The 27,494-nt window shown below is 35.3% G+C and overlaps 2 protein-coding genes across 5 annotated transcripts in view; one reads left to right on the forward strand and one right to left on the reverse strand.

Moving 5' to 3' along the window:
* LOC136040749 (tRNA-splicing endonuclease subunit Sen34-like) overlaps positions 1 to 2,070 on the reverse strand; it is a 35,364-nt gene extending 33,294 nt beyond the window's left edge. For 3 of the 4 annotated variants that reach the window (XM_065725064.1, XM_065725063.1, XM_065725060.1), the window contains exon 1: positions 1,981 to 2,070. In XM_065725064.1, coding sequence (XP_065581136.1) covers positions 1,981 to 2,044 — 64 coding nt within the window. In that variant the 5' untranslated portion in view covers positions 2,045 to 2,070. The remainder of the gene's footprint in view (positions 1 to 1,980) is intronic. The other variant, XM_065725061.1, reaches the window with a different exon arrangement.
* A 4,182-nt stretch (positions 2,071 to 6,252) lies between these two features.
* The window catches only part of LOC136040951 (replication factor C subunit 1-like), a 77,860-nt gene continuing 56,618 nt past the window's right edge, over positions 6,253 to 27,494 (forward strand). Inside the window, 3 exon segments of the mRNA XM_065725401.1 lie at positions 6,253 to 6,361; positions 17,696 to 17,831; positions 26,073 to 26,209. Of these exon segments, the coding sequence (XP_065581473.1) occupies positions 6,359 to 6,361; positions 17,696 to 17,831; positions 26,073 to 26,209 (276 nt within the window). The 5' untranslated portion in view covers positions 6,253 to 6,358.

Raw genomic sequence — 27,494 nt, forward strand, 5'->3', positions numbered from 1 at the left:
TTTGAGGAATGTTGTTTTTATTTCTATGGCAACATGGTTACTTTTCCTAATTGGGGGCATGTACTTACTATAAAGAAGGGATTCAGTTCTTCTAAGAAATATTAGGTCTAGGAGGCTTGAAAGCTGCAATTCATCAAATGGGTTGGTTGGTTGACAATTTGTTGGATGAGGTGAATATAAAATGTAGCATTATTTTGTTGAAAACAACTGTACTTTAATTGCAAATTTGTCAGTTATAAGAGCTTAAAATATGCTTAAATTTGAATTTGCAATAGAAGTGATCATTATGTTTGTAAAGAAAATAAAAAAAAAGCCATCAAGTGCTTTGCTTTATTTGGTAGGTCAATAATATGAACTGTAAAATACTTCCCCCATGACTACTAAATTACATTTTGAATGCTCTTTCTAAGTATGCTAATCAATTTGCTTGCAAAAGTTCTCCCCTTTTTTGGTGGTCCTGTGTGTAGGCAATCTCTAGTAATAATTTTTGGCTATTTATGACATCAATTTAGGCTATGTTAGTCACATGTTATAGCTTCAATGTTAAACCAGTTTACAATTTATCTTTATGTACAACTAAGGGTAAAATTCTAGTTTATTGACTTCTTGCTATCTCATAAAGGGTTTAGGTTAGGAAAATGAAACTTTCAGGGATGGGTCTAAAGGCTAAAGTATGTCCCAGAAAGGTATTTTAAAGTACCCACTTCCACTTCTCCTCCCTCTAGAGGGCCCTGAAATTTGTCTACATGACAGGTCTATACCTATTGAAATGTTGACAGAACAAAATTTTATCTTAATTTTCAGTTACTAGTTGTTTTTTATCTGCCTTTACTTCTGAAAATGCAATTCTTGTTATTTGAGTAGAATTATGAGCCATATTGATGTTTGTTTTTTTTTTTTAAATTTAGGCAATGTATTTGCATATCTTTAAAACCTTATAAAATGGAATTGAGCAAAGTTATGAAGCTGAAAACAATTTTGTTATGTTTCAATTAAGCAAAAGATCTATTTTGCAAGGTTTCACTTTTATAATACACATAGGCTATATAATATATAAATGTTATAGCCTATATATATAAGTGCATAATTTATCAAAGCATCATTTGCAATAATTAAAAAAAATATCTAGGCCTATAATAAAATTAAACATTAACATAATATCAACAAGACCTTCCACATATGCTAAAGTAGGAATTTTGGTAAAATTCTAGTTAATTGACTTCTTGTTATCTCAGAAAGGGTTTAGGTTAGGAAAATGAAACTTTCAGGGATGAATCTACAGACTAAAGTATGTCCTGGGGAGGTATTTTGAAGCAACTACCTCCACTCCTTCTCCCTCTAAAGGGCCCTGACCTTTGATGTCCTTTAAAAATATGTGTGTTATAAAAGTGAAACCTTGCAAAATAGATCTTCTGCTTAATTGAAGTGCAACAAAATCATTTTCAGCTTCATAACTTTGCTCAATTCCATTTTATAAGGTTTTAAAGATATGCAAATACATTTCCTAAATTTTGAAAAAAAACATTGATATGGCTCAAAATTCTACTCAAATAACAGGAATTGCATTTTCAGAACTAAAGGTGGAGAAAAAGCAACTAGTACCTGAAAATTAAGGTAAAATATTGTTTTGTAAAAAATTTCAATAGGTATAGACCTGTCATGTGGGCAAATTTCAGGGCCCTCTAGAGGGAGAAGGATTGGAGGTGGGTTCTTTAAAATACCTTCCCAGGACATATTTTAGCCTGTAGACCCATCCCTGAAAGTTTCATTTTCCTAACCTAAACCCTTTCCAAGATATCAAGAATTAACTAGAATTTTACCGGAATTTCCACGTTTTCTTTTAATTAGCATATTCCTTAGTCTGTACATGCAACAAGGGGGTAGGCTAGGCATTTTGGAGTAAACTGATTATTATAAATACAATATTGATTTTGCTACAAATTACTGTTACTATTCAAGATAAAACATTGTTTGTAATACCATCTGCATTCCAACAAAATACTGTATCATGTTGCATATACAAGAAAACCTTGGATGTCGCCATGTGCAAGCTTTTCAATTAGCCCGGCTGTCAGGATTGCCTACGAAATCTCGCAACGTCCGAACTATTACAGACATAACGTTTTCGTAACTTTTGACAGGAAAGTCTTTCTTCAAGACAAGGCAAGCCAAGGTTCTTGTAATTTGCTATTAGGAATGGAACTTAGAAGGGGATCAGTTGTCTTCAATTTGTGTTAATGTCTCAAGATTGACACGAGGGTATCATTTCTTTAAATATCTTAAACAGAGGAGTAATTGACTTTTCCTGCTTGTACTTTGTGACGCTTGCAGAAAGACTTTTAACTAGATCCAATAAAAAGTCTTTTGAGATGATCCTCAATTGTATCTCAGCATGGAACTTGGTATAAATATTAAATGCCTCTTTTCAATTCATGGATTTGTTGCTTCACGACCGCACCATTTTCGATACTTTAAAGCACGTATAATGGAAATTCTATACTAAAATGTATTTCTTGTATATTCTTGAAGTTACAAGGATCTGAAAAACTATTGTAAATGTTCAACTTATTTTATACCCTAGCTTATTTTCGCTAATGAAGTTGGATCCTGCTTCTTGAAGAAAAGATGAGACATTAGACTTTATTCTATGGAATTTCACGTATGCAGTCCGAAATTCGACTCTTTGTCTGTTAGCATTGGGTGAAGCGTACTTAAAAAATAAATAAAACAATTTTACTTTTGGATTGACCTAACCCAAATAATGGTTGACAGCACTCAAGTTTTTTCCTTTTAAGAATAACATCTTAAAAATATTTAAGATACCACCTTTATATTGATATTTTTAATAGTCTTTCTAATAATTTTTATATTTACAGGTGCATTGTTGTCACTCAGACGATGCTGAATTTCCTCGGAGTCGATTTATCAAAAACTTGTGCTAACAAGAAAAAATGCTATACGAGATTCAACGCAAAAATTAAATATATTTTTACAGTTATATAGGGGACCTCAAAGGGAAAGGGGGGTTACAATGTTAAAAAAAGTGAACATGATGCTTGCATATAGCCTACCATAAAACTAGAAATTCTGGCTTAATTAATCTTGCCACTTCTTCAGTGCTTGGGTATAGCCTTGGTTATAACTGCAAAATTGGCTCATTTTGACAGTTTCAACAATTTTGTCAGTATCAGCTGTTCATATTCCAATACAAAAACAATAATTGTTGTTTATAACCTGATGTTATGTTTAACCATCTGGAAGGGGGTTTGGGTGGCTATCCCAATAAAAAGATTTTATCATCTTATAATCACATATTTAAAGATAAATTATAAAGGAAATAGCTTCTTCTAGTATCTATCTATGTTTCTATAGTTAATATACTGGCTCATGTCAGTGCAAGTAAGCTGGGAGCAGCGGAATTTTTTCAAAGAAAAAACATCGATTCCTCAAAAATGTGCAAATTATTGATTGTTCTAAAACCTAACAGAAGTGTAACAAAAATTCTAAAATGAAACAAATATATAACGTTTTATGAACCATAGCGTAGAAAATAACTTTTTATTTAAAACGTACCAAAAAGGTACGAACCTAATTTCGCTGGCTACCTTCCTAACAGCGAAATATTTTCTGCTACATTTATAAAAGCGAAGCATAAATTTTGAAAATTTTTCGGCATCGCGATTTAAGAAATTATCGCACAAAAAAAGTAAACACACATCCATGGTATCTATCTAAAAATATATACTATTTTAAATAGAAGTTTCAAATCTATTTAACCTGTTTTCACCCTTTTTTGAAAATTTATTTTTTGAAAACTTTGGATTTTCATTGATATTCTATTACTTTTAGAGGATATTTTCTTCTTTTTTTCGAAAATCAGGCAAATTTTCTCAGGTTTGTAGCTTTTGATGGGTAAAACTAAACTCAATGAAAGTTATTCATTTAAAATCAGTATAATAAGCCAATTCTTTTGATATATCTATGGGTATAAAATACCCGTTTTTTTAGAGTTTCGGTTACTATTGAGCCGGGTCGCTCCTTACTGACCGTTTATTACCACCAACTGTTTGATTTTCCCTAGTGGTGTCAGCACAGAAATTGGTTTGTAAAACTTTCCATCATATGATGGATGCTTTAGTTTGAGACTTCTCTGATGAGGCGAGATTCAAGTCAGCCAGAAGTGATTTAGTGTTATTCCTGAGTGTTGGGGGTTTTAATGCTTCTGGTAGAAAATCTTTGTTGATTGATGCTATTTACTTGACACATCTTGGCTAAGTGCTGCAGAATGAATGTGAGGTTTTTTTTAGACAGGTGTTATATTGAAGTTTTGTGTTCCCATTTCTCTTAAATCTTTCTCTACGATATCCTCCCACCCCAAACATGGGCGGCCTGCTTACCCTTTAGTCCTAGATGGTTGGCCAAAAAGGATAGCTCAATAAAATATTTTTTTGTTTCTTCTTCTTTGAAAATATTTGGGGTACATAATGTATTTCTGAAGCATCCAACACAATACTAGACAAATCTTCATCCCCCTCCCCCCCACTTTATAGATATTTATACAATGTGTGTCAAAGGCATCCCGTGTACCTTGAGTGAATAATTTGAAACAAAAATATTGAATTAGAAAACTTCAAGGTATCCGGATCTTCAAAATAATGCCTCGTCCTTGGCAAAACAATTTCCTTCTTTGAAAACTTGTATCACTTGACTTAAAGGGTCTGATTAAAATCCCGTCCGCATCCACATTTTTGAAAAAAAACAAATTGGTCCTCTTTTAGATTAAGTTTGGAACCTTTAGCTTAGACCAAGTTTTTCTGGTTTGAGGTCCAAGCTCAGAATTACACCTAGATCCTTTTCACAGGTAGATTTTGTCAGGTCGATACCTTTCATTTTGTATGAGTACTTCGGATTTTGGCGGCCGGAAATATTATAAGAATTTATTTCTGCTGGTCTAAAGCTTAATATAGATCTTTACTTTTCTTTGAAAAAATATGAAATTATTTTGTTTTATTAAAATACATATGTGTGTGTTAAACCGTGATAAAGTTGTGGGAAGTGATATAGAAAAGAATTTTGGAGAATTTGTAAGTGAAGCAAGATTTATTTTCGAAAGAAGAGTTAGAGGCAATTCTAAAAGGATCCAAGACCAAAAGGGTTATGGTACTGATAATGTTATAAGTTAGTGTGATAGTTTCAACATTGTAAGTACAATAGAAAATATTCGTAATATAACTCGATTTCAGTAAAGCGTAAGTGATCCAGCAGGCTTTAGACTTTTAAAGTTAGGGAAGGGTGAAGTGACCAAACTCTTATTTGTAGCGAATTTTGTAGCTAAAAAATTTGTAATTTGTAGCGAATGATTTTAGGCAAAATTTAATTAAAGCCCTATATAAGAAAGTTGATAAGGGTGAGGGTGGTAATTATTGGGACAATGGTTTTGTTTCAGTGGTTACTTGGCATGACTGTACTTATTTGACTAAGAGATAAAGTGATAGGAGATAAAATAATACAAACAATATAAAATAATATAAAGTGATAAGAGATAAAGTATAAAGAGATAAGAGATAAAGAGAACTTATGATAAAGTTTTAAGAGCAGGGCAATGTGGTTGTAGAAAGAGGTAAGGATGCATCCACCGAATTTTTATTCCTTAACAAATAACTGAAAAATATCTCAATCATTAGACCCCTTTAATCCTCAGTTTGATAAAGTACGAACAGGACTAGGAATAAATGTCGTTAAACATAGGTCGCTTCGACTAGAAATAAATGAAAGTAATATTGAGTAACGAGAAGGCCAATCAACTGGATAGCTTCACTTACCTAGTTAATATTATTAGTTAAGATGGTGAATCCAGTGAAGATGTAAAAAGCATAAGGCATAAGGCATACGGTGTTCTTTCACAGTTTAAAAAGTTCAAAAGAATAGGAAGGTAAGTCTGCGAACCAAAACTAGAATATTGGAAGCTAAGCTAATAGTAGTGATCAAGCATGATCCTAAGACTTAGACGCTTCAGAATACAGAAAAAGGGAGGAACTGTCGCACAAAAAAAGTAAACACACATCCATGGTATCTTTCTAAAAATATATACTATTTTAAATAGAGTTTTCAAATCTATTTAACCTGTTTTCACCCTTTTTTGAAAATTTATGGAATGTTTCTTAGGTGTATAATTTTTGAAATATTTTCGGCCGCGAAATAAGTAATTGTCGCACAAAAAAGAGATTCGCTGAGAAAGCCGTATTTGGTAGGCTTGACAATTCTAAACTCCGTCGGCGGCTTGAAGAATATTCAATTTGACTGAAACGTGTTGCAACTCATTCAAAGTTCTAGGCTAGTAAAAGAAGAAAGTCCTATTATGGTAAATACTGCAAAGCAGAGTTCATCATTTTATTTGAAATACATCTCAAATTTCATCACTGAACTTGCTAAATCGGATGTAGTAGCCTAGTTTTGTAAATTTTCCAATTAACTCACTAATGAGCTAGTTCAGAAAGACATAGCCTACCTTTAGAATCATATATTTATCCATAATCCAAAAATAACATTCATTTGCATCGAAATTGAGGAATTACTCCTCACCCTAATTTGTGAATACATAGCCCACCCTGAGGTGTATAGGCTGTATGGACTAAGTTTTTTGTAGTTCATTCTTCAGTAATAATCTAGCTTAGCTATTTTTGTTATCTTTAAAAGGGGCTAGGCTAGGAAATGAAACTTTCAGGGATGGTTCTGTAGACTAACTTTGTCCCAAGTAGGTATTTTGAAGCTGGCTACCTGCCTTCACTCCTCCCTTAACAGGGCAATGACTTTTGATTACCTTTAAAAATGTTTGTGTTACATGATGAAACCTTTCAAAATAGGTCTTCTGCTTGAATGATGTACAAGAAATTTGTTTTCAGCTTCACAATTTTCCTCAATATCAAAGTAGCCTATGAGGTTTCAATGGTCTGCAAATACATTTCCTAAACTTAGAAGAAAAAACTTTTTTGTATGGCTTATTGTTCTATTCAAATAGCAGGAATTTCATTTTCAGAAGTAAAACTAGAGAAAAAGAGACTGATTACTGAAAATTAAGGTAAATTGTTTTTTTTTTCAAAATTCCAGTAGGCCAGGTATAGAAATGTCAAGTTGGAGGCATATTTATAAGACTTAGATATCAGGACAGGATTAGTATAGAAGCTTAGAAATACCTTCTCAGAATATGTTCTTGGCCAAGGATTCATTGCTGAAAGTTTCATTTTCCAAAACTAACCCCTTTCCAAGATAGCAAAAAGTAGCTAAACTAGAATTTTACACTTTTTGAATAAGCTTAGCCAATCATATTTTCATTTCTGACAATATACCATACTCTATTCCTTATGGTCCTATGGATGGCCCTAGGATATAGGATATGTAAAACTGAGAAAAAAATACTTACTTGAGACTATAATATATAGCATGTTTCTGTTTGGTTAGGTCTTTATACTATTATGTTTTATTCCATAATTATCTATATTTTAAATTATATTTTTTTAAAGAGAAATGCAGATCAAGGTCTAGAATAGTTACTCTTCAGAAGGAGAGAAGCAAGAACAAAACAATAGGCATTTTTATATTGCTAACTGTATGTTCATTTTTACGGTTTTGTTTATATTTCTGACAATTCTCACCCTCCCTAATGGTTTCATATAGCCCTAGGCTATACACAAAACTGACATAAAAATGATAAAATTCTTACTTTAAAATTTGTATCAATTATAAGTTAGTTATCTCTTTGTTTTTTCCTATTTTTGTCTATGCTTTTAAGTCATATTTGATAATTAGTTTCAGTTATTTCTACTTGAAAGAAATTATCAGATTTGAAAAATGATGCTAATCACCTAGCAGTATTGCTACAATTAAGAAATATTGTAGTTCTACAGATTTTTTTTTCCAACCTATGTAGAATACCATTTCTGAAATGCTTTTAAACTTACATTGGAAATCCATTGGTCAAATAGCATCATTTTTGAAATCCAGTAGCTGTTTTTCAGATAGAGGTCAAATAAACTTATACTATCAAAAAATGATTTAGAAACACAAATGCAAATATAAATTTTTTGTTTATAAATAATATTTAGTTCTTTCCATAACCTTTGAGTTTATAAGAACTTTAGGGGGAGAGGTGGGATGAATTGACAAAAATGCAAACTAACCATAAAAATGAGTATGAAATTAGCTATATATTCTTGAGATATTGTGGACAACACTATTTATCCCATTCTTAGTATACTTATTCTTAAGTAATCACTTTTAAAGCAGTGGAGACAAAAACTCAAACTTTAGTTCACAGAAGACATCAAGCTCTTCAGGTTTGCAAGGCCCCTCAACATTTAATGAGACTTAAACAAGCTACAGTATTGGACTCAAGATTAGCTCCCCCAAGTGGTACAACCAAACATTGCATTTTGTACCTTTTCTGAGATATTATGGATATACCCTTTTACCAACCCAATACCAATCTACTCAAGGGACCTTGATCTGATCACTGACAACAATATGAAATTTCCATTATCAGCCCATTGTTCCCTGTGCAAATTCCAGTCTTAGCCTATTTAGCAAAGATACCTCAGCTATTCCCAATATGTTGGAATTGACTGAGGGTATTAAATTGAACTGTTCAATTATAATACTTCTTCTGTCACTGCTACTAATGCTGCAAATGTTTGTTACTGCAACTGTGGCAATTTTGACTGCAACTGCAACTTTGACTATTCAAAACTACTGCTAATATTGTTACTACTACTACTGCTGCTGTTACTATTGAATTAAAAAAGAGAATTTAAGTGCGTCTAGATTTCTAAATAGCCTAGATACAATATATGAGGAATGGAATAGGGTTATTAAGTTGAAATTTCAGAAAAAGTTAAGGGGGATATAAATCTAAATCAAATAAACAATGTGCATCCAGATTGTTAAAAGAATTTCTGTGCATTATCCAAGGAAAATCTTTGGGTATTATTCTGGATCTTCAGGTTTTTTTGGCATGTCAAAACTGAAAAAAAACAAACAATGTGTGCATTAAGTTTTGTCCAAATGGCATATCTGTTGTATTTCATGAATGGTTAAGGGTGTTAAGTTTAAGTTATTTTGTAGATAATGGCCTTATCATACAAGTTGAACTTTCTTGTGTGTGTTAATACTGCACATCTTTTTGGAAACAATATAAATTTGTGAATATTAATAGCTTTTGATGTGAAACTTCAAAATCAATGAAGTTTTGGTATCTTATATCTTGTTCTCTGAAGTATTTGATCCAAAATTCCTGAGTGTAAGGGAGACTACCACTCCCTCTTTCAACAACTGGTTTTTACTTTCAATCTCAGTATGTGGACAGGAATATGTCAAGAATGGTGATCATCCCTGAAAATCCTACAGCTCTTCAAATACTTCTGAAGAGAGGGGAGGCATGGGTATGAAATATCATCATGGGTTTTAGAATCATCATTTTTATGTTGCTAAGGGGACTTACACCATCGAAAATCTTTCATTGATATGGCCCCTATGGACACCTTATGGAGGGAGAGGGTGTAGAGCATAGGCATACAGAGGGGGGGGGCTGCTGAGGATTTTCAGACAGTAGGCAGAAAACAGAAACGAAAAAAACCTTCTATGAGTCCTCCTGAAATAATGGGACTCTCAAACCCAAATCCAGCTGTGGAGATAAAGGACAAATCCATTATCCTTTTTCTCCAACAGTAAAAGATCAATCTTTCTCTATCAAAAATATTACTAACATTAGAATGAATCTTTTCAAAACTTTTAGATGCAGCTTCACTGTGAATGCGAACAGAGATGGTTCACTAATGGTTATGTTTCTAGACAGAAATGAAGCCTACAAAGCCCTTAGCCTAAATAAAATTGGCAATATCCCTGTTACACCTGAATGGTGGAAACCAACCCTGAAAAATTCTCAGAAAATTGTACTGTGCAACATACCATTGGAACTGTCAAATGACGACTTGAAAGATGGTCTTATGAACAATAAGGGGGAAAGGCTGGAGGTTCTGGATGTTCATTGTATGGGCAAACTAGATTCTAAGGGAACAAGAAGTAGTAAGAGTGTCCTCTTTATCTTACCTGCTAGTTCCCAATTTGACTCGGTATTCCTTTTTGGTCAGCAAAAAGCTCATAAAATTATACCAAGAAAAACTTCTTCAATGCTCAAAATGTTTTAAGTTTGGTCACTCATCTAAGTATTGTTCTTCTTCTGTGTCAGGGTGCCCTAATTGCCTTGGTAATCACTCCTTGTCTACAGAAAGTAGATGCACTGAAGTGCCTAAATGTGCAAACTGTGATGGTAGACATCAATCAACAGATCACAATTCATGTCCTAAATATGTTCAACGAGCTAAAGTTTTATAGATTGCTCTTCAAGAAAATGTCCCTTTCCCAATAGCTGCAATGGAGCTGGCCAAGCGGTCCAAAGTACCATCAGGTCCAAGAGTTAATGAGGCCAAAGAAGGGAATTTAGCCCTTCCTCAAAACCCTGGCTACAGGTACACAAGAACCACCCAAATCAGGCACTCATACCTCCTACTGAGACTTCTTACCCTCCATTGGCTAAGGAGCATCCCAAGGTGGCTGAAGCTAGTCCATCCCTCAACAATCCTAAAACTAATCCTAAATCTTGGTCTGAAAGAGTGGCAGCTTTTCCTAATATTTCTACTCAAGCCATCACTATGCAAGATAGAGTTGGACCTCATATTACTAATTTAATTAAATATGTTGCATCAGTGGACCTAATATTACTATCAAATATGGCTAAAGATAAAAAAGCCAGTATAACAAAAGAAATTGCAGAACATTACTTTTCCAATTCTATTGTCAATGAAATAGGAAGAACCCTTTAAAACCTTCTTATTCGTCTAATGATCTCAAGTCTTACCGTCCTATACCAGTATTACCTTCCTTTAGTAAAGTTCTGGAAAGGCTTGTCTTATCAAGAATTGAGTGGTTTTCTGAAGTCAACAATCTCTTTCCTAGTGAACAAACAGGTTTCAGAAAAGGACATAGCTCTTTAGATAACATTACCCAGCTAGAAATTGATGTTTGTAACTCTCTCAAAAAAGGACATGTCACAATGGCTGTTCTGTTTGACTGGTCGAATGCCTATGGAAATGTAGTCCACAATAAATTATTGGAAATCCTAATAAATCTTGACTTCCCGTATCCTTTTATAAGTTTTATAAAGTCTTTTCTAACTGATAGATATTTTTACGTTCAAGTAAATCAGTCTAGAAGTGAGCAATGCCCCATTACGAGAGGACTTCCTCAAGGTGCAATATTGAGTCCTCTTCTATTAAACTTGTATGTTTCTGAATTTCAAGTATCTCATGCATCTTTTGGCCTTTATGCAGATGATTTGATCATTTGGAAGTCAGGAAGGAATATTAGCCTTCTTCAAAGTCTTATTCAACAGGATATAAGTATAGTCCAGAGATTCTCTTTAGCATTTGGCTTCCCAATATCAATCAGTAAAACGAAAGCCATTATATTTACCAATGGTACTCTAGATCCTCCTAATCCAGTGACAATTTTCTCAAGGGAGATCCCATATTTCAATTCAGTGAAGTTACTTGGTTTATTAATGGATTCTAAAATGCAGTGGCATGAACATATTAATGCTTTGAAATCTCTGATTATTCAGAGACTTTGTATTCTAAAAAGACTTGCTGGAAGTAAGTGGGGATGTCACCCAAAAATTATTGTGGATTTTTACAAATCATATATTCGTTCAAATATAGAATATGGGATTCAAATATTTTCAGCTCGTCCCCCATCCTCATTCAAAATCCTTGAATCTTTACAAAATTCTGCTATTCGAATAGCTTTGGGTGTGCATAAGCATACTCCTCGGTCAAAGTTAAGAACACTGTTGGGATTGGTGTCCCTAAGTGAAAGAGCATCTAGTCTAAGGATAAGGTATTTCTCGCAAATCCAGGCTTATGGAGCCAAGCATGCTGTATATGCACATACCTTTGCTGAGAAGTCAGCCTGTCCCAATGCCCATTCATCATGGAATCAGTTTCAACTGGAGGTCCCAAACTGGTATCAACATTCGCTTTATGCATATCCCTTTACTGAGTCCCCCCATGGGAAATGAGTCCTCCAAGCTGTCAAGTAGAACTTATCTCTATTAGTAAAGATTTGATTCCTAATTATGAGATCCAGACTATTTTGGCTGAACACATCTCAAAGGCTTACCCCAACTATAGAAAAATATATACAGATGGATCCGTCCAGAGGGAAAGAGCTGGAGCAGGTGCTTGTATCCCATCCCTGAATTTGAACATTTATTCTCCTCTACGATTGGGATCTTCTATCTTGTCTGCTGAATTATGTGCCATCCACTTGGCCTTGGATGTACTTATAAATTATAACATTGAGTCTGAAAATATACTCTGTCTCTCCGACTCTAAATCAGCATTACTACTGATCCAAAATATTAATAGAATTGCTAATGACAAAGATTTATATAATATTAGAAGACAGCTTCTTAATCTTAAGATCAAGGAAAATGAAGTTTACTTTCAACATGTTCCTAGTCATAAAGGTATAAAATATATTGATATGGCTGATTCTCTAGCAGCAAAGGCTTCCATGTTATCTCCTAGTCCTTCCTCTGACCTCAATTCACGAGATATTATCAGGCAAAGATCCAAAGTTAATCACAGTAACATTAATGTTATCTCCATTTCATACAAGATTAAATACAGTGCTATATTACCGGCTGAAATCAGGTGCCCTACTTCTAAATAGCTTGTTATTTAATTGGAAGCTACATTATTCCCCTTTATGCCGAATCTGCTTTTCAACAGAGGAAACAATCCAGCATATTTTATTTGATTGCCAGGCTCAGAGTGAGGAGACTGTTGCTCTTAAGCGTTTCCTCTCCTTGGCTAAGATTCCAAATACTTATACAGCTATCCTGGATTCTAACCTGCCATGGGAAATTGATCGTAAGATATTTAAGGCAGCAATTGATACCTTAAAGAAGAGAAATATTGTTTAATAAAGATTAAAGCTTGAAGAAGTCAATTTTTAAAGGGACGCGATTTATCCATAGTTTTTGATTGTGCAGAAGAGAGCAGGAATGAGTAGGAAGAGCCGTATTGGTACCGGCCGGCCTAGTGCCTTAAACTTCTGGGGACAGGTAGCTCAGGTACTCGCACTTCCCACAATCAATAACAGTGTATTATTGTTCATAATCGTATATATCCATTGTTTGCAGACTGGAGGAGAATAGCGCTTCCAGTAGCTAGTTTTTCTGAAGAAGAAGTCAAAGAGGTGAAAGGACTTGTTGTTAGTCCATATACCTCCCTACAATTTTTGGAACTGGAACTTCTATTATAAGATTCATTTCTTTGGAGAATATCTTGTAGCAACCTTGTCAAAATTTTGGATAGACAGCAACAGGTAAAAACAAAAAAGGTAAAGAGTATGGCATTTGACTTCACAGTCCCTACCAGGAATGCTGATCTTTGTTTTGTGGCCCTTCAGCCAGGAAGTGTAATGGGGGTTGGGGGCCAACCATCCCATGCTTTTGCACACCCTTCCTGTTTACCTTCCCCAGATTTCTCCTGGTACCCATTTAGAGCTGGGTCAACTCTGGCTGAGCTTACAGAGTCATGCCACTGACCCCTGCCCCAAATCAAAGAATTGGGCGCATTAGAATTCAAACACATGCCCTCTTGGACAAAGGATCCTAAATCCAGCATACCAAACAGCAACAGGCCCTCTCAAACTATAGGTGACTCTGTCAAAATTTCACTGAACATGTAAAAGAGATGAGAAACAATTGGTGTTGAAATTCAAGGGTCCTCTGACAAAACATAGATGTCAAGTTTATGAGTACTTTCTCAACAACATGAGATTTGGATGATTATTATTTGTAATGATATTTCACATGAAGAAATATTTTTTTTTTTTTATTGTCGTTTTACTTATTTGATGCTAGATTTTCCATCGTCTGTGGAACTGCTGCTTGGCCTCATGCTATATCCATATTTTTAAGCATTTGACTTGTTTGATAACAACACCTTAATTCATTTATCACTGAATAAATTTGAAGTACACCCTCTCTTAGTGAATTTTATACATGTTTTCTTTCAAATACATCCCAAGCTGTAAAATACAAAATATTCTCTCTGAACCCCTCCCTAATTAGCGAGGAATTCCCATCAAGTTAAATCCCTTGGTGTCACAAACTTCTAATAATCCTAAGTAGGGGATGCATATTTCAAGAATTCTGGACTTTTCAGACAAAGATAGTCAAAACTAGAAATTTTTAAAGTGGGTTAAACTGGTAGATTAACTTTGAATGGCCCAATGGTGACAACAATTTAACTGTGAACAACAAAGAAATCTTTTCTGGACCATTAAAGCTGAGAGAAAGTGGACTACTCCAAATAGCATTTATAAAAAGACCTAATTCACACTATTATATCACATGTTATATTATAGAGGTCTAAGTCTCACAATTACACTCCATATGATTATCCAATTTTGTCCTTATACTTCAGGCAATTTTTTAGTTTTTTGCTTCCATTATCTGAATAATATTTTGTGCATTTGAAAAAGTTGAAGAGAAACAAAGAAATGAGGTAAAAAGAATAGGCAAGTCGAATCTAATAGGATCCACCCACAAGAATTTCCCAAGTATTTTGACACATGTTGAATTGGGTTCCAACTTGCATTGAAAGCAGGTGATTTTTTTAAACCAAATGGGAGGGTTTGAAAACCCTCCAATTTGGGAAAATTGGAGTTTTGTACCCTTTTCTAATAAGACTTTAAACTTCTAATCAAACGGTTAGTCTCACAGATATTTTTTCTACATACTGAAACCCTTTTCAAACCAAAAGTCTTTAAATTAAGCCCTCTGTAATAGAAAAAGTGTTTTTTTTTTTTACGAAAACTGTCAAATCGTCTTTGCCTTTACTCTATATCAAATAAATTTGATGAAAAGAAGCAGTCAAAGTGTTGAACAAGTTAGACAGCGTTTTCTTATCAATGGATATCCGATTTTTTTTCAGAAGGGTAAATATGGCTGCCATCCCCCCCCACCCACTTAGACAATAGGCTACATACATCCATGATGTAGAGGGATAATGCTGTATCCTCAGCCCTGGAAAACAGGAATGTATTAAAAAATTGTATACAAATCAGTAAATGATAATTGGTTTCATTTAAGTATTGGTAAATGTAAAGCTCCTGGGAGCACTTGCTCTTGTTAAAATTTTGTTATGATGCTTTTGATGCCCCTCTCCGTTTTTGTGAAGGTGAGCACATGAATGTAACCTTTTATTTTATGTTTAAAATATTTGGAGTAAGAGCTATCAAAACACAGCCATTATCACCCTACATCAAATTAAGGGTAAAGTCCTTTGATAATCCTGAATCAGTTGGCTATATAAGGCCCCCAAGAAAGTTTCTTTGATGCACTATCTGGACTTTTTGTGGGCCAAAATTGCTGTTTTGCTCTGAAAAAGATAACAACAAAAGCCCCACTTCTCTGTGATTCAATTTCTTTTGATATTTAAAAAGGTCAGCTAGGCATTAAATTTCTGTTTCAAGGGGTTCAAAAACACTCTAGATCATGGTTTCATATAGTTACTATGAAAAAAAAGTAAACACACATCCATGATCATAAATAAAAAAAATGTTGTACTTATGTAGATAGGAGCCCTATCTACAACCTGTGCAACAGAGGCGCCATTTGGACCAAATCTTGGGGTGGGCATAAACTCCATCTCGCCCCCCCCCCCGACTCACTTCGTGTCGCGTAATCATCACGGAAATGGGCATTTGAAAGAACCCGAGAATTTTATTATGTATCTTACCTACTTTCAAAATTTACAATAATTAATAGCAAATAGCGTAATTACCCCAAGGGTCGTCAAGTAATTATGCTCTTTGGTTAATAGGCGTGCAGTAATTTCAAATCAATTGGACAGAATGGATTATGCTGGACATAATGGATTATTATGGCCGGCAAAGGGCCCTTTGTGGTGGAAGCTTGGGCCCCCTGGAAAATCTGGGGTGGGCATTTGCACTCCTCTGACCCCCCCCCCCCCCAAATGGCGCCTCTGCTGTGCAACCTATTTTCGCCCTTTTTGAAAATTAGGGGATGTTTCTTAGGTGTATAACTTTTGGCAGGTAAATTAAAACTTATGTGCAGTAAATTTAAGTAATTTAACTTAAGTAAATTAAAACATTGAAAATAATTAAAACATTAAGTAATTTTAAATTTAATGTACACTACTTTAAACTAAACTTAAGGTACATAGGACAGTGGAAATTAAATCTGGTTGTTTGAATTGGTTCAATTGAAACTCATGCAAACATGTGTCTCATATAAAACAGAAGAATCAAGAATTAAATTTTTGATGAGATAGGGTTCCATATGCAGTTTTGGGTAGTTGTTGGCACCAAATAATAAAAAAAAAAAACATGGGTGAAAGACCTGGGAAAAGTATATTAACAACATATGCCACCAAGCAGATTGAAAAGTTGTAGACGTCTTAGTCAATCAGGAAATTGTTAACTTAGCTAATCAACATTTATGACATACAAAAAGTATTTTCAGATCTAAATAATAAGTTTTAACTATTTATTTTTGTGATTTAATATAGCAACGCGGAGGAAAATAGGGTACTACCCTAAAAACTTTGTTATTTGAAGCAATCAAAACAAGCCTTAGAAAATTGTGGTTTTCAGGTAGGCCTAAAAATAGATCTAAGATGGATCTCAGGAGAACAAAATATTTTAATTTCTATGTCCATGGTAATTTAGTGAATTTCGCATAAAAACCAGTTTGTTTTTCAGAACTCTTCTTTTAGAGTTTTAACTAGTATTACAATGAGTTTGTAATAATTTTTGTTCGTTTTAAGTTTTAATGTTGCTCCTTACTGTCAGTTAAAAAACTTTTATTATTATTTAATGTATTATCAAGAACCATAGGATTGATTTTTGCAAAAGCCATATTTACATATTTGATCTTACCAGTAGGAGATTCATCCTAAAGAGGTACTTTTTTATGTATTTTGGGGTTTTCCATCAGTGAATTTCATCCTAAGCTATTCTTGTCTCCTATTAAACCCATTCTTGTCACTGCAAAATCAGGGTAAATGCCACTTTTGCAAGTTTGACACCCTTTCCATACCAAATCCATAATTCAGCAGGCTTGACTCCCTTCCCATTGTTCTGTTGAATATATAATGGTGCCAACAATGCCATAGATCCCTGCTTCTTTGAGTGTATTGGGTATCTGAAATAAACAGAAGCTCAAACAGAAACTAGGCAACAGAAGTAAACCGAAGTTGGTCTGTGCATTGAATGTAAGCCTACTGTAGTAACCTACTCCAAAAGACTAGTAAATTAAACGTTTTTTGATATTTTCATTGACTCAAAACACAATAACTAAAAACAAAGACAAAGAAGCTTTGATGTCCAAAACAGAGGCTTCTGTCACATTTAAATATATTCTATGCAAGTTCTTTGTATAAACCTACTATTGTGCTGCTTGAGTTATATATTACGCATGCAGATATACATTGGTGTTGATGGATATATGTGAGGCTCTGTGCTTTTCTAGTTCTCTTCAAACTTCACTTGGCTGTGAATTTCCGCTTATGTATTTTTTTGTTGCTTCCTAAATAAAACATATTTACAGGATATTCGGAGATTCTTCTCACCTTCTGGTGGCAAATCCACAGACAAGAATGATAAAAATAAGAAGCGTTCTACAGAAGAAGAAGACCCAGTATCTAAGAAAAAATCTCATAAAAAGCTAGTTATAATTGATTCAGGTAATTTATGTTTTATCAGTGTTTTTTTCCTTAAACTTACGGCTGACTCTAGATGGGAGCAAGGGGCAAGCTAAGCCTGGAGATTTCTGCAGTGATGGTTGAGTTCTAGGAAGTGAAGCTTGATCTTCTGTCTCAAGGTAGTATAGGAAATCTGTCGCATACTCCAGCATTGTGAAAGGGTGTAAACATTGATAAGCTTCACACCAAGCAAGGTGATGACTAATGTACTGCAGAGTGATCTTGAGGAGTAGTGTCCCTTGAGGAAATTATAGCCTTGTGAATGACACAACATTTGTGTTGGGCTCTTGTTAATGGATAATTCTTCTGGGTTTGGTCTGTTTTTGTGGGTTTTAGGGTGAGTAACTTCTTCTTACCTAATTTATCTACTATGGGTTGCCCCCTGTTGTACTAAATATTTATAGGCATGGATATATGAGTTGGAGGTAATAGGCTTGAGATTTTCAGTGCAGGATTTCAACTCTTGTTGATAAAGAGCATTGCCTAGTGCTGAAAACCATGTTGTGAACAAGATGGACCCAGGAGTACGCAAATATTCCATTCAACTGAAGGACCCTGGGACTTACTTTCCGGTTCTAAGCCACCTTAAGCTCTTCTGTGTAGACTTGAGAAGATGTGTTAATCCCATACCCTGCACTGGTTCCGGTGCCATTGCTTTTCCTGATGCCAAGAGGATTTCAATGATTTAAAGAATATGAAAATTGCAATTTGGAACGTTACAACGTTAAAAAATCACTATTTTATTGATATTTTGACTGACAAAAAGATGCTTCAAACAGGACTTTTTAGGAGTTTCAGAAACTCATATCCCAGGTATAGGAAATATGAAACTAGTTGATATAACATTTATTTACTCAGACAGGAAGGATTGAATACATGGACAGGGAGTTGGGTTAATGGTGAATAAGGAACCTACTAAGTCTTGTTTAGGTCAAGAAGGTATTGATAATTGAATGCTAGTTGCTCATGTTAAGACCAAAAAGTTAAGGGTACTAGTCATAGTAGTATATGTTCCTACAGAACTGACTGATGGAAATAGTAGTGAATCAGATGAATTTTACTTACAGCTACAGGAGCAAATAGACAGAGTCCCAGATGGAAATATGGTGTTTCATTAGAAGATTTTAATGCTCAGGTCGTTAGAAATAGGGATAGATGGTATCCTAGCCCTGGTAAATTGGGTGTAGGAAAGGAAGACAGTAATGGCTACAGACTGCTGAAATTTTGTAGGTATAACAATCCAGTTATAACAAAACAATATTTGGTCATAAAATAATCCATAAGTTACCATGGTATTCACGTGATGGCAAGACAGCTAACCTTATCAATTATGTTATTATAAACTGAAGACTGGCAGGACCAATTCAAGATACTAGGGTACATAGGAGTGCTTTTGTTAAAGGCAAAAACTACCATCTAGCAGTGATTAGAGTTAATTAAAAGCTGAAATTTAGGAGGCGCAGCTATCCTCCGCGAAGCTATGATGTTGGTAGGCTCCAGGACGAGACTTCGAGAGAAATTTTCTAGGAAAAGTTGAATAACAAGCTGGAGGGTTTAAATTTGACAGTGTAGAATATGGATGGAATAATTTTGGAATACACTTTGTGAAGTTGCTGATGGTGTCGTAGGGAAGAAAGTTAGGAATGCTACTAGGAATATTGGTGAAAATGCCTTATGTTTATTAATGAGGAGAAGGGGCTTGTACGAGAACTATCTGAGTGATAGATCCTACAAAAATAAGAGGAATGCAAAGAAAGTGGAGAAAGGGTTACAATATGAACTAAGGAGCTATGAATTGGAGGCCAAGTATAAAATTGCTAAAGAACTGGAACATGCAGCTAGATGGAATAATAGTAAAATATTGCACTGGTATAAGTCTATTAATAAATTGGGAGGGAATAGTCAATCTAGATTTGTTCCTGTTAAAGATAGGAACGGGACCACAATTAGTGATAAGGTAAGAGTTAAAGAGAAATGGCTGGAGCATTTTGAGAATGTGCTAAACCAGGATAGAGTTACAGGAAAATATATAGAGGAGAATGTAAAGATTTGTGTCACTTTTGAAGTGAAGGAAGAATGTGCTAAACCAGGATAGAGTTACAGGAAAATATATAGAGGAGAATGTAAAGGTTATGTCACCTTGGAAGTGAAGGAAGATTTATTTGTGAGGAAGAATAGTGACAGTACTGAAAGGACTAAAAAACTATTATACCCAGATGCTGATAGTGTGATAAATGAGTTCCTTAAAAATGGTGGCTATGGGGTTAGAAATAAGTTAGTGAATATGAAGAGGAAGTTACTGATTATGAATATGATTAAAAAAAAAGAGGAAATACCTAGCAATTTTGAAAAACTTTAATTAAACCCTGTATAAAAAAGGCCTTGTTTCTGTAGGTTGCAAATTACTTAGTATGATGATACGTTTCTGACTTTGAGATGCTGCATACAAAGTTTTAAGAGAAGAACAGTGCGGTTTTAGGAAGGCTATTGGATGTGCCGACCAAATTTTCACTTCTAGGCTAATAGTTGAGAAGTGTCTTGGTCATCAAACGCCTTTTGTCCTCAGTTTTATAGATTATGACCAAGAATTTAATTTTACTGATAGAATAGCTTTAGCGAAGGTCTTATCCTTGTATGGTATACCAGACAAATACATTAAAATGATTATTGCTATGAGCAAGAATAGCTACTGCTATGTTAAAGGTAGAAAATGAGGTTAGTAGCTGGTTTTGTATTAAATCAGGAGCTAAGCAGGGTTCTGATCTATCCCCCTTTAAAGGGACCATTTTGATAGACTTTATATTAAGGAGCACAGCAGAGACAATGGGAGAACACGGAATCAAACGTGAAGTAAAACACTCATGGACTTAAATTATGCTAATGATTTAAGCGTTCTAGATAGAAGTGTTAGCCAAATAAATGAACTTTTAGAGGTGTTGCGAGGTCAGGGTGCTAGGACAGGTTTGATGTTAAGAAGGCTAAGTAGCTAAGGCTAGGCCAAAAGTAAAGATGAAAAGGTGACGCTGGGTAACGAAAAGATCAATGATGTGGACAGCTTCATTTACCTAGGTTGTGTTATTAGTAAAGATGGTTGGTGCAGCGAAGATGTTAAAAATAGAATAGCCAAGGCTCAGGGTTGTTTTTTTTTACAATTGAAAAAGTTTAGAAGAATAAAAAGATAAATGTGTGAACTAAGATGAGAATACTGGAATCTCAGTGATGACATGGGTCAAATATGGTTTTGAAGCACATGGGCTCCGAAAAACGGAAGATGATTTGCTAGATGTCTTCCAGAGAAAGATACGAAAGATGTGGCTGAATCCCTCTTTTTAGGTTTATTTCTTAGACCATATTGCGTTTCTATTTACAGAATTTAAGAGAGAGAGAAACGGGTATAAATTCAATAAAAATAGTGGAAAAACAAACTTTAAATAATGAAAGTTTATATATAATGATTCCACGTCTTTATCAACGAAAAAAAAAGTTGAAGGCAAATTAAACTAAATGCAGCATATAAAGGAAAAAAACAGTAAATAAAACTCACATCTGAATAACCTCCGAAATACTGCAATCGGTGGAAAAGCCTAAATACTACTGCTACTACTAATAACTCACTGCAGCACCAAGCCGCCTGAGGCCAACACAGCTACGCACGCTCCTCCTCCAATCTAATCTATTTAAAGCCTCCCTCTTTACACCCTCCCAGGAAGTTCCCATTTCATTTAAATCTTTATTTATGACATCCTCCCAACCTAGACAAGGACGACCTGCTTTCCGTGTAGCCCCAGACGGTTGGCCAAAAAGGACAATCTTCGGTAATCTGTCATCATTCATCCGTAGAACGTGGCCTAGCCATCTCAACCTTTCTTTCATTATAGCCCTAGAAAGCGGGATTGAACCACATTTTTCGTACAACCTACTGTTTGAAATACGGTCAGTCAGCCGGGTACCCAGAACAATCCGTTGGCAATTTCTCTGGAAAACATCTAGTAAATTTTCATCTGCTTTTGGAGCGCCCATGCTTCAGAACCATATTTGACAACTGTCATCACTGTAGCTTCCAATATTCTAATCTTGGTTTGCAGACTTATCTTTCTATTCTTCCAAACTTTTTTTTAACTGTGAAAAAACACCCTGAATCTTAGCTATTCTACTTTTAGCATCTTCACTGCTCCCACCATCTTTACTGATAATACTACCAAGGTAACTGAAGGTCCCAACCTGATCAATCTTTTCGTTACCTAATGTCACCTGTTCATCTTCACTTATTCCTAGCCTTAGTGACTTAGTGTTCTTAACATTAATTTTCAAGCCTATTTTAGCACCCTGAACTCGCAAAACCTCTAAAACTTCATTCATTTTGCTCACACTTTCATCTAATATGCTTAAATCATCAGCATAATCTAAGTCATGGAGCGTTTTTCCTCCCCATTTGATTCCGTGGTCTCCAATTGCCTTTCCTGTGCTCCTTAAGACGAAGTCCATCAAAATGATCCATATAAAGGGGGATAGAACACAACCCTGCTTAACTCCTGATTTAATACAAAAAGCCTAAATAAAAAAGGTAAAGGATACGGCATTAGACTTTACAGTCCGTACAGGCGGTGCTGATCTCCGTTTCTTGGCCCTTCAGCCAGGAAGTGCAATGGGGAGCTGGGGGCCAGCCATCCTGTGCTTTCGCACACCCTTCCTGTTTACCTTCCCCAGATTTCTCCAGGTACCCATTTAGAGCTGGGTCGACTCTGGCTAAGCTTACAGAGTCTCGCCACTGACCCCCGTCCCAAACTGAAGAATTGGGTAGACTGGGATTCGAACCCGCGTCCTCTCAGACACGGGATCCCGAATCCAGTGCACCAACCCACTCGGCCAGGACGGCTTGAAAAAAAATTTATCAACTTTAACAATCACGTGTGGCAACTTCCCTGGCACAGGCAGGGATTGAACCTCACATCAAATGATTGGATGGAGCGAACACATCCACAAGACCACGGCCAGGGTTGTGTTCGCTCAACCCTGGCCGTGTTCGCTATGGGTTCGCCTAACACTGGGCGAACCCATACAGAAATAACAAAAATGTCCCATTGCCAATCTGAAATGGTACAAGACACAATTTGGTGTACCAGAGACAGTCTTTTGTTATTTCTGTGTGCTTATCCAGGCTTTTACACTGATTGCAGTATTTTGGAAGTTACTAAGATATGATTTTAATTTATTCGTTTGTTGTTGTTTTCTTTGTTTTTTGTTTTTTCTTTGTCTTTTTCTTTATATCTTGTGTTTAAGTCAGCTTTAATTTTTTTTTTCGTTGGCAAAGTTTTCCAGACGTGGAGTCGATATATTTGGATTTTTATTATTTAAAGTTTGCTGTTGTTGTTCCTTTTTTTATTCCACTGTTATTTTTCTTTGTATTTATACGCGTTTTTCCTCTCTTAAGTTCGGTTAAAATGAAAGAAAGGTTGGAATGGCTAGGGCACGTTCTGCAGATGAAGGATGACATATTCCGAAAGATTGTCCTTTTCGGCCAACCGTCTATGGCTAAACGAAAAGCAGGTTGTCTTTGGTTGGTGTGGGAAGATATAAGGGAAATGGGAACTTCCTGGGGATGTGTGAAGAGGGAGGTTTGAACAGGTTAATGCGGATGAGAAGCTTGCGTAGCTGTGTTGGCCTTGGGCGGCTTGATACTGCAGTGTGTTGTTAGTAGTATTAGTACTTTGTAGAGGAATCACAGACCTATGCACACCTATCTGTATAAGAGAAATAACTCTTTCTAATGCCTGAGCTCAGGATGAAACTTCCCAATAAAATTTATGCTAGATTACGTCTCTGATAATTTAAAAAGTACCGTTTCTTATGATAAAGAACGTAAAAATGAATCATGGTAGTTTGGTGTCAAAGTCACTGTTCTTGAATGATTCCACCTCCCTCTCAGAAGAAATTTTTTTAAGGGATCTAACTCAGCCCTAGATTTTGTCTAAAGTAAAAATTGTATTTTTACTTTATGTCTGTTTACAGTGCAAAATTTATTTACTGATATTGATACTGGTAATAATTTCCAAATAAACTGAACGAGTGTACGGAAGGTATCTGTCGATCCTCTCATATAGAGCCAGTTAAAGGTACTTGAGAGCTAACCAGAGATAAGATGGAAATTTGTCAAAACTTGTGAAAAAGTCTTTTGTTAACTCTACCATTATTCATTTTCTGTAGCCTACTTTAGATATATGATTTAACACTTACAGCCCTAAATCAGACACAAAGTTAAACATTAATTTTTGTGACTTAGAGCAGATCAGTACGAGAACAAAAAATAACAGAGTTTTCTTGAGCACGCAAATGGGGGGTCTTAAATCTTGGAAACAGGAAAATTCTCTTTTTTTTGTTTTAATGGAACATTTTTTTTTCAATCGAGTATGGATTTGAACCTACCATGCCAGGGTAGGCACACCCTAGAAAAATTACGGTTCGAGTAAGTTATCCTGTAAGCAAGAAGCTAGATTTGCCTCGGTTGAGCAATATTGCAGCAACTGTTGGTTGGCTTTGCTGACCAAAGTGTTGCTGAAGTAACATTGTTCCATGGTTGCCAGTCCCATGAAACATAAAGAAGAAACATAATATTGATTTTCAAAAGGCTATCACAAGCTCTAATAGAGACGAATTTGCTTCATGTTCAGGTACACGAAAACAGCTTGGCTCCTTGGCTGTAGGTACTTTCCTACCAAGTTTTAGTAAATGCACACCCTTTGATTTGGAAATCAGATAAGCCTCAGAAGTTTTGGGTGCCTCTTAAAATTCATCTGCTTTCCCTTGGCTCAAAATTGCTTGCTTCATAAGTTTCAAATGGATTGTAAGTCAAAGAATAGTAAAACGGTCTAGAAATTATTATTCTCGTTGATGTCCCTTTGTCCCATCATGCCCTGTTAGCCTCAGGTATCTGCCCTGTCAATTTCAAGCCAATTGGTGAACAAAATTCCTCTCTACTTTTCTTTTGAAAATTTGATGGTAGAAGGTTGTCTTGGAGGAGCCAAATGCCTGTGGTCATACTGATAGTATCTTTATTCTGCGACTATACCGCTTCAAACAGGGAGCATCAGGTCTAATATGACGAAAAGTTGTTAATAGGAGGGCAGTCTGAAGTTCTGGGACCCAATTTATGCTTAAATATATAAAACAGGAAAACAATTTGGCATTATTTAATTGAGCACGGCGCATCATGCCTACATTTCTACTAAAAAAAGGGTTTGGGCGTTGAAGGTGCATCTGGGTCGTAATTGAAAATTCTTGCATACTTCCGGTTCAAACAAGGTGTAAGATTCCCATCTTTGAGCTGATTTTTTTTTCTGTTTATTATTATAATGAAATATTTTAGCGACTGGGCCACTGACCAGGGAATTGTCGTGCCTCTTAAACACTCTTAATTTTAATTCAAGGTTAATTTAAGACTGATACCAGTTTCATTGTCTGCTTGGACTGACTTGCTTACACTTGGTTCATTTAATGCCCAATGACTATAGTTCAACAGCAGTTGACCTCAACATCGGAAGATCCTGAGCTAAGGACCACTGCTCATTGAAGGATAAATAGAGACCTCTTGCTTCAGCTTCTTGGGGACCATCAGTTATGGTCCAAAACAGAATTAATGAACGTGACACTGCATGTTGGAAAGGCTTAAACTGAGCTTTCAACTTTAAAGTAGGACTATGGCTGAAAGAAATGAGAGCTTTGCTGAAATACTTCAGAAATCCCTTTCTTATGTAGACTGTAGTACTCCGCTTCACCTCTCATGTTGTTGGTTCTGGCTCAAGGACAGCGAGACTGGCATTATATCCAGCTTTCTCATATGTAGTGTAAAATTCATGAATCTGGTTTGAAGTGCACACTTGGCATTATATCTCGTAGGCTACACCCTCACCATTTTCTTGAAGTAAACTGAAATCGTTACCATATAAAGAAAAGGACAAAATCAAAATGTTGCTCCTGAAAATATAATTGTTAAATAAATTGGCGTCTGGAATTGCTAATAAAAAAATTCATGGATCTTGTTTTATGGTTTATGGTGATGTAAAAAGGGTTTCTTTGTAAAAAAAAACAAACAGGTATTGGTGACCTCTGCTATGTGGTATGTACCATCGGCCTTTCCGCTGCTGCTCAAGTTCGAACTTTTTTTTTTATCCTGCCTGGTAAAACAGATATTGGATGAAGCAATTTAGCAGATTTTTCTTATCCTAGATGAAGAAGAGCCAATAAGAAAAGAAAAGACGAAACAAGAATCAGCAAAAAAGTCAGAGAAGCTGAAGCCAGTCGTAGTTACTGACGAGCTTTTTAGCACCAAGAAATCAAAGTTTACCAACATCAAAGATAAATCGGTAAGCCTCTTTTCGCTTTTCTTTTGTTCTCTCACTCTTTAACATCCATTTCTCTCTTTTTTTTGTATGAATTAAAAGGAAAAATATTTATATAAAATTGAGGCATTCTAAAGCATAATTTGTCAAACATGTCCTCATGTCAGATCCTTGACTAATTTATCTAAAAAGAATTACCACCTACACTGTATTTACCTTAATTATTCCTAAAAAGGTATGCTTGTTTCCTCCAACATAGGTCTCCCCCCTAAGCAGAATTTGTCGAGATCTGTGAGATTATGAAAATTAATCGTGAAAGTACACTTCTTTAAGATGATAGAATCACACTATTTGAAGAACCCTTTTGTCCTACCCACCCCCCCATAACCATGAGTTTTAACTGCTTAAGACCCAAGGGCTTTAAAGCCATCTAACTTTAGCCTCTTGTGATATTTATTGAGAATCTATTCACAAAAAACTTATAGGCAATCATTCTTGGTTTTTAGAGCAACAAATTGTAAAGAACATGATTTGAAAATATAGGAAATGAAGAAATAAAGAAAAAAGTAGGCTCTTTTAAAGTCAACAAAAATACTGCAAAAAAACAAAGCACATATTTCAGGAGGGTAACCGCCTCTCTTCTTCTGCGCGAACAAAATAAAAATTCAAGGAAAATGCAGAAAGACAGAGAAAACCAAAACGACGCATAGAGTCAGCTTGAAAAAGAAAAAACCAACAAAAGCCAAAAGTAAAAGATAAATAAAATTAAAAAAAGGCTAAAAGCTTTTGACTGCTCTCGTTGGATACTAGTGAGTGACTGACCGTCAAAAAAAAATTTACCAACAATTAATCAGCTGTGACAGCTGATTTCTGATTTTAATAATCGCGTCTCCTGCACAGGCTCTTTTAGATCCGAAGGCTCAAGGAAGCGTTTCATTTTGTGAATGCGAAGGTGACTCAAGGTTTATCCATGGATGACTAACGTGTTAGCCTCTCTTTTGAGAAAACTTAAATATGAGTCACTTATTCTGAAGTCACCAGAATCTCTGATTAGAGCTAGACCTAAATTTTAGCATTTGTTAATCTTAAGAGCCCCTTTGTAGTGCTGAACGATACGTTTGTCATGTGAAATTAAACTAGCTTGGCTAAATAAAATAGTATGGTTTGGGTGGTCATAAATGTGTTCTGCAAGGGCTGAGTCAAAATTTTTTCTGCTATTTAAGTGTAATATTAATTGAAAACTGATCAATTTCGACTCAGCCCTTGTCGAAAACATTTATGACTACCCAGACCATGCTCAGTTTCTGGA

The sequence above is a fragment of the Artemia franciscana genome, chromosome 21 (assembly GCF_032884065.1).
Source record: "Artemia franciscana chromosome 21, ASM3288406v1, whole genome shotgun sequence".
Taxonomy (NCBI): domain Eukaryota; kingdom Metazoa; phylum Arthropoda; class Branchiopoda; order Anostraca; family Artemiidae; genus Artemia; species Artemia franciscana.